Source organism: Geospiza fortis, unplaced genomic scaffold, assembly GCF_000277835.1.
Source record: "Geospiza fortis unplaced genomic scaffold, GeoFor_1.0 scaffold763, whole genome shotgun sequence".
NCBI lineage: Eukaryota > Metazoa > Chordata > Aves > Passeriformes > Thraupidae > Geospiza > Geospiza fortis.
Genome location: NW_005054550.1, coordinates 85,186 through 92,977, shown reverse-complemented (window position 1 = coordinate 92,977; position 7,792 = coordinate 85,186). Strand labels below are relative to the sequence as shown.

Here is a 7,792-nt window from a genome sequence, read left to right as displayed (position 1 = left end):
AAATTCAGGAGCTGCAGGTAAGGAGAGTTTATTCCTTTTAAGAAAACCTTTCTGAACATGTGGTACTCCCAGATTTCTCCTCCTCACAAGAAGGTGAGGCAAAACTCATGAAAATACAGTTCAGGGGGAACAGAGGGTTATAACAGATGCAAATAGAAGGTACCCACCCAGTGCTGGATACTTGGGATAAATAAGGGTATCAGAGATGGTATAGCCATAACAATGGCTACATTCTCCCAAAATAATGCAGTACCTCTCATAAACAAAGTTGTTTGATTTTTGATGTGGGAGTTTGCAGAGCCAGTGTGACTGTCCTGGTCCCTGCACTGTTTTGTGCTGTGTGGACATACTCAGAGTTTCTCTGGCTTATGCAGAAAGAGAATAATTGTACCGTGTCTGGAAGTCTCTGTGCAGAGACCCTGGACTGAGCAAGCAGCAGAGCTGAAAGTGAATCACCGCTAAGTGGTGTGGAGAGTAGGAGTGGGACATGTTTTCATACCCCTTACAATGAATTCAGCTTTTTCTACTTTACAATTGGCATTGGTTTATTTCAAGAGTGTTTTCGTCAGAGATAAGGGGAAGGGTCTGAAAACCAGAAAGAAGTGATTGGAGAGTAGGTAGGGATATCTTTTTACCTTTTCTATAGAAAATACTTGTCCTTGCATGTATGGTAGGTGAAAAAGAGGTGCAGAGGATGACTTTCAGCTGAGGTGTTTTGAATGGATGCTTGTCCTGCAGATCCCTCCAGTGTTTCTTACACAAAAAGTAACCCCTGGCTGTGCCTTTTCTCTCAACTGCAGGTGGTGGAGGTGGCTGGAATGATAACACTTCCTTCCTGTGGTCAGGAAAATCCCTGCTGGAAGGTGCTACTGGAGGAAGATCCTGCCCCCAGGCCATGAAGAAGTGGGGGTGGGAGACAAGAGGGGGTTTCGGAGGGGGTGGAGGGGGGTGCTCCTCAGGTGGAGGAGGCGGAGGATATATAGGTAAAGTGGCTTCGTGTTCAAGGTGTCCCTTCCCCTCCTTTAGTGCTAATGCTCAGCAAAATGCTGATGATAACTCTCCTGTAGCTAGCATATTTGACTGTTATGTACTAGTATGTCTGTGTGTTGCCTTTTTAGCACTAGATGAACTCATTGAGGCTTTGAGCAAAGAGCCAGAGGCCAGTCCTTCAGCTGCAGCCCTGGCTTTGCTCTCTGCAAAATGTGACTTTAAGATCCTGCTGTGATTCCTGAGCTTTTCACACTGGGGTGACAGTGCTGGAGCAGGAGGAGCCACAGCAACGTGCTCCTTTTGCCAGCACCTGTGTTTGGAGGACTTTGGTCCTGGGGGCTGGCAGCCAGGCTTTATGCCAGGGGATGGATGCAGCTTCTGCCCTGCCCTGCTGTGGGTGGGCCTTGGTCCTGCACAGGTGCTCTCTGGGGGCAGAGGCTCAGGCTGCCAGCCAGCACCCCTCTTAATATGACTTCAGTCAACAAGGAGCTAATTTCATGTGCCTCTGTGTCTCAGGGCAGCTGTCAGATGGCATTATGTTGATTACAACTGGTGTGGGCCAGATTCAAGATCTCTACTAACCCATAGTCTCCTGGGCCACATAGCTTCTGCAACCATCTGCACTGTGGTGGACTCTTTAATCCCTGGTTCTCCACAGCTTAAATTAAGTATATGGTAGACCAGAAATCTTGAGAGGAAGTAATGAGTTTAAATGATTAAGTGCATGTTTTGTACCAATGTTCCTGTGTAATGCTTCTTTTTTCCAACAGAATGACTCACATGATGTTTTTTTTATTTCACCGAAGACAATTATAGGGAAAAAGCTATTTTTGGGTGGGTGGGGGAATCATTGCATGCTTGAAGTACAAAATAGATGTGTTTTTAATATTTGTTACCTATTGCCCATACTTTGCTTCTGGTATGTTCCATATGCTCAGGCAGAAATGAGCAACTCATAAATTCCTTCAGTCCCCACTCCTGGTGGACCACCCTGCTTTCAGGGTGCAAAGGAGAGGAAGGATAGCAGGTTATCCATTCCCTCTGCTGACACAGTCCATGCCTTGATCAGCAAGGGTACTAACTTAGCTCTGGAGTACTGGTGCTTTCCAGTCTCTTGGCTACATAAATTTTAATGGGGGCTTGTATGTTTCACAGCATCCAAATGGTTAAAGATGAAGGTTGTGCCTTAGTTTGCACCAGTCTACCTAAACAGAGCTAATTGATTGATTGTCACAAGCTTCATTATTAAATTGAAGTTCTAAAGTCCAGTAGTTCATGCCACAACTTGCTAAATATTCCCTATATATTAAATGCTTTAATTTTTCTCTTTTTTCATTTGGATGCCTCCCTAAATAGGCTGAGTTCATGCATGTTGCCATGTTTATCTGTGTTTTATTGTTTTATGACCCTCAGTCTGTTAAGGTAACTTCTGGTTTGATGTAGGTGGCAATGCTGCAGTGGACAATGACCCAGAGATGGATGGGGAGGATGGTGTGTCCTTTATTAATCCAATTGGTACTTTATACACTCCAGCACTTAAAGGTATTCATACTGGTCAGAGGTCTTCTCTGGGCTTATTTAATTTTAATAATAGTAGGACCCCTTACAACCTTTTGGGGTACAGCTCAGTGTCATGAACATGAGGAGGCAGAAATTATATAAAATACAGCAGAAAATAGAAGTAGCAGGAAAAAAACAGGGAGAGGAAACATCAAGCCTATTAGGAAACACTCCCAGCAGTACAGTCTACCACCCTACAGAATAATTTCGGACAAGGAAAGTGGTAACAGAACCTCATAGCTCAGATACTTTAGGAAAGAAACAGACAAAATACCTGTCTATTCACCAGCAAACAAGTTCCTTAGAGTGTCCCTTGGTAAAATATCCAGGTGCTGCCCAGCAGTGCATGGGAGTGATAAATACTGCAACTCCAACCTGTGTTTTCCCAGAAGTTAGTGTCTTTAATATGTTTGCAATGAGTTCCGAAAAAAACAACAAAAAATCTACTCATTAAAAAAAAGTTTCCTTTAGAACAGCCAGAAGTATTTTCAAATACAGATGCACTCTGGCCTGGTGGATTCAGCCAGAAAGTTTTGAAGATATTGCAGTGATTGATCTTGGAGGGACTAAAGGCCGGGAAAGAAAAGGGTGAACCCAAGGAAATTATAAGAATGGTCTTTGCAGTAATTAACTGAGCTTCTTCATCCACTCCTTAGTGACAGAGGGGCACGGAGAGGTGGAAATTAGGCTGCACCTTAACTGCAGTCACTGTGAGATGGACGAGTGCCATGTTGATCTTGAGACTCAAAAAGTCATTTGCTTTTGTGAGCCAGGCACAGAGTTGGCAGAGGATGGTGTGTCTTGCACAGGTAAGTAGGTGTGTGGGGTACTGCTAACATGTGGGACAGAAAATGCGAGGCCAAAGGCTCTGGTTTGGACTGTAAGACATCCTGAAAGTGCTATCTGATCTTTCTTAAACCTGCCTGCAGTAGAATGTTATTTTCTTTCCTGCTGGTTTATGCTGCAGAGCTATTTTGCCAGGATATAGCCTCATCAATGGTGAGGACTGGGGCACTGAGCAGCAGTGCTGCTTTGCTCTACAGTATGTGTTTGGCATCCTGGGCAGATCTGAGCAGAGTCTGCTTGTGTTGGTGTTCAGAGTCTGCTCTGAAATCCTGAAAGTTTGCTCGCTGAAAGAATTTTCCAGCTGAAGTTAAATTTCAGACCAGTTCTTTAAAGAACAAAAAAAAAAAAAAAAAGGCAAGGTGAAGGAAAGTATGGTTCCTGAGGAACTGGACATTTAAAATAAAAGTTCAGAAACTGTGAGAAATTCTGTGCAAGATTTCTCTGAGAAAAACTAAATACAGTCAATAAAACTAAATACTTGCCTTTCTTTCAAAACCAGGTGCTCAGAGCTCCATTGCTGGGTTTGCTTCCTATTCTTGTGCAGCATTTAGAGCAGGTCACCCCAGGGGTTTAGGATCCTGCTTTCAGCTTGTCACTGGCATGGGAAAATTGTTGTGTTTTTACCATTCCTGCCTGTAAGATGGGTAAAACGTATGATCATTTTGTCAAGGTGAAGTAAACCTTAAAAGCATGATCCCACATGAGGATGCAGCTTCACTACACTGTTATCAGGTTTTTCTGCCTGGATTCCATGCATTTAGGAGATGATATATTGCAGTCCTCCTGCTTTTGCTGTGATTTGGCATTGATAGCAGCACTTTAACCCAAACAATGTAATGTTCTTTTCACCCCTCCCAACCTCCTGCCCCTGTTTTTTATGGTCTTGTTTTTGCACCCAGGGAGTTCACATGTTAATTCATTGATAGTGAACCATCTGTTTTAATGACTTGATATTAATTGAGGAAAGTGAAACAATGAGGTATGAGAAGTCATGGATCCTGAGAACTGGTCATGGCAGAGGTTGCTCCTACACCGTTGGAGCAGCAGATGAGTAAATGGAAAGAAGAGCAGAAAAAAATCTGATGGCAAAGAAGTGGCTCCTGGAAGATAATTTCAAATGCGTAATTTCTTCTTTCTGTTGCAGCTGAGCCAGTGGTTCGTCTCCCTTTCTCCTTGGTCTTGTCTGTAGTGACTTCTGCATTGGTGGCTGCTTTAATTTTGGCTTTTTCAGGAATCATGATAGGTGAGTGTTTCTCTGCAAAAGATATTTTCGTATGAGGGCTGGATCTGAGCTAGGGATAATTGGGCCCTGAGAGGCAAAAGGATTCAGGTTTTGAGCTACTACTGTATTTAATGACACCTTCCCACACACATCTTCAGATTTCTGTAGCTGTTTCTAACCACAATGACCAATTCGAGGAGGCTTCAGTTACTGACTGCATCTCAAAAGAGACGGGATTTTTTGTGTTGTACTGTGTGGCTGCCAGAACACAGCTGCTTCTGGTTTTGTGAGATCTGGTGCTGTTTAATGCCTAAAAGCTTCTTTATTTGTGTGCCTATGTACAGATTTCACCTCCTAATGTATGACATTTAAGCTTAAACTCTCACATAGGTTCCTCTTTCACAAACTGCTCCTTAGTAGGATGTGGATATTCTTGCCATTTTTGCTTGAAATTCTAAAAGGTATTTTTCACCTTTTCATGTCCTTATCTTAAACACTCACTCACCTGCATCTGGTGCAAGCAGAATAGATTTGAATCAATGAAAAGGAGTCAGGGATTCAAACCACAGCTTTGCCACCTTTCTTTGTCCACACTGTGTGTGGTCTGGGGAAGGAGAGGGATGAACCAAGAGCAGGAAATTAGATCTGCAGAGCTGTTTCGGTTTTAAGAATTTCAGGAGTTATCAGTTGCATGCACATGGTCCTACATCTGTGATTCCTGTTCTGACAGTGCCTTTTTACAATGACTAAATACTCCTCAGGAGTGGAAGAGTAATCCTCTTTCCATCCAACGAGCCTATCATTTCCATCTCAGGAAAGGGCAATGATTTAAAAAATCAAAGCAAAGGCAATGAGGAGGAAAATGGAGGACAGGAAGGGTTTGTGGATAGGTCATTACATCCATCTGCCTTTGCAAGTGCATGTTTACCCCTTCAATTTTTCCCCTGAGCAACATCTGCTGGAGAAGATGCAATAACTATTGTCGTCACAGTCTTTGGACTCAATCCAGCTCCCACAGAAATCAATAGTGATTTAACCTGCTCCTGGTTGTCATCTTCTTTTGGAAAAAAAATCCTGCAATATCAGTTACTATTTCAAGGAGTATCCTCAGGATGTCTTCTTTCAACATGTGGTTTTTAATGGTGTTGCAGAAGTATCAGTGAAGTGATGCAAGGAATATAACATATCATAAACTGACTTCAAATGTGGTCCTACTCTCTTGTTTAGAAAGAGGAAGCTTTGGAAAATTTGCCATTTTTTATGTACAATGTGTTATTCTGAGGAAACAGGTTAGGCTATCCATTTTGAACAATATGATGCAATAATTCATTTCACACTTTAGTCACTTCTGTGAGATTTAGGAAAATCAATTATACCCCACCTCCCACAAGTTTCAAACTAGACTTGTATTTGGAAGATCTGGTTAAACTAAATAGAGCATTAAAACAACATCAGAACTCTGAGATGCCTCCAAGTGAAATTCATTTTACTCTTTCCAGACAGTCTGTGAGCAAGCCTGTTTCTTCGTAAGATGTATAAATCAAAGGTTCCTGGATATCTTCAGATCCCATTTTCTATCTGTACTTATTTGATGTACAGAAATACACCAGTGTCACTGGCTGGTTTGATTTTCTGGCCACAGCACAGTGAGTCCCAGTGAGAAGGGCTGTCCCAACTCCAGTCTCTGGCCGTGGTTAACTGTGTTCTCCTGTTTAGTGTATCGCCGCAAGCACCAGGAGCTGCAAGCCATGCAGATGGAGCTGCAGAGCCCAGAGTACAAGCTCAGCAAACTGCGTACCTCCACCATCATGACAGACTACAACCCCAACTACTGCTTTGCAGGAAAAACCACCTCCATTAGTGACCTTAAAGAGGTGCCTCGAAAAAACATCTCCCTCATCCGGTAAATCCGTCTTTGCCTTCCCCACCCTTCACCCACATGTCCCAGCTCTCCTAGAGAGGTGTGAACGCACAGCTCTGTGCAAATTCTTGTGCACTTTTAGGTCCATACCCCTTTCCATAAAATGTAAAACTGCAGAAGTTAGGGTCATGTGGAGGGGGCTAGATTTTGGCATTCACCTTGACCTTCTGCAGGTGCAGTGTTCATCTCCGGGGATTGTGAGGAGAACTGAACAGTCATCACCAGTAATTCGGTTACATCTTTTACAGGCTATGCAGTGAATGGCCCATTGCCATGAGCTGATGAAATTCTGGGATGGCTGAAGCTTGTAGAAGGCTCTTTTAAATCCTTGATGGGGTCTTTGGTAAAGACAATTACATCCTTAAGTGCAATTGCAAGGAGAGGAATGGGTTTGAAAATGCCAGACGGTATTAAAAAGACAGGGATATAAAGCCAGCAAGATAATCATGTCTAGATGAGAACTTCTGAAAAGCTTTAAAGTGTCTCCTAAGAAAAACTTGAATATTCTGAGTTGTTGCACACTTTGCTCTACTGCAGGATGCTTGTGAATGTGACAGTACCCTGGTACCAGGCAGTGTTGCACAAAAAAATAAAAAGTGGAAGCGGGAGTCCTTGGAAAACTGGGAAGCTTAAGGTGCTGAAAAAAAATTATGCTCAGAGCAGTCTATGCAGTCTGCAATGCTTTGCTGTCTCTTATCTCATTCCCCCCTTCCTGCACATCTTGCTGGACTGCACCTTGAGGTTTCCAGTGTACCCTGTGCTGCTGCTCCCTTTGTCACTTGGACTTTGAAAGGATTTTTTGAAGTGTGGCAAATAGACAGCAGAGGATACAGCTGGGAACTGACAAGGGAAGGGAAAGTGGACTTTTTGGAAGGAGGGTGAGTTATGAGCTGTAAAGATCTGGCTTATCCCCTCAGTTTGTAATAGGTTGGTCAGGCAGAGCCAAGAATGGTGTCTCAAGCTGATACCTACAAAATGTTATTACACAAAGTGGTTGAGTCACAGGCAACACGAGTCCTCAGTGTGGTTTCACTGCCCAGACTGGTGGGCAAAACTACAGACAGAGATATCCTGGCAAAACTACAGACAGAGCTTATGGAACAGCAGAGCTGATTGTTCCTCCTTGTTCATATGGACAGGAGGGCAACAGCCCGTGCAAAAGCAGTCCACTGATAGAGCAGAGAACAGAATCAATGCAGCCCTTAGCCCAGACCTGGCTCTAACAGGAGAGTGCATGCTGTAGCAGAGAGCTT

At 43.4% G+C, this 7,792-nt stretch overlaps 1 protein-coding gene across 1 annotated transcript in view; it reads left to right on the top strand.

The window, feature by feature from the left end:
• Positions 1 to 884: 884 nt before the first annotated feature.
• Positions 885 to 7,792, top strand: part of ALK (ALK receptor tyrosine kinase) — a 27,418-nt gene continuing 20,510 nt past the window's right edge. The window contains exons 1-5 of the mRNA XM_031064034.1: positions 885 to 909; positions 2,434 to 2,532; positions 3,207 to 3,359; positions 4,541 to 4,639; positions 6,335 to 6,521. Coding sequence (XP_030919894.1) covers positions 2,466 to 2,532; positions 3,207 to 3,359; positions 4,541 to 4,639; positions 6,335 to 6,521 — 506 coding nt within the window. The 5' untranslated portion in view covers positions 885 to 909; positions 2,434 to 2,465. The remainder of the gene's footprint in view (positions 910 to 2,433; positions 2,533 to 3,206; positions 3,360 to 4,540; positions 4,640 to 6,334; positions 6,522 to 7,792) is intronic.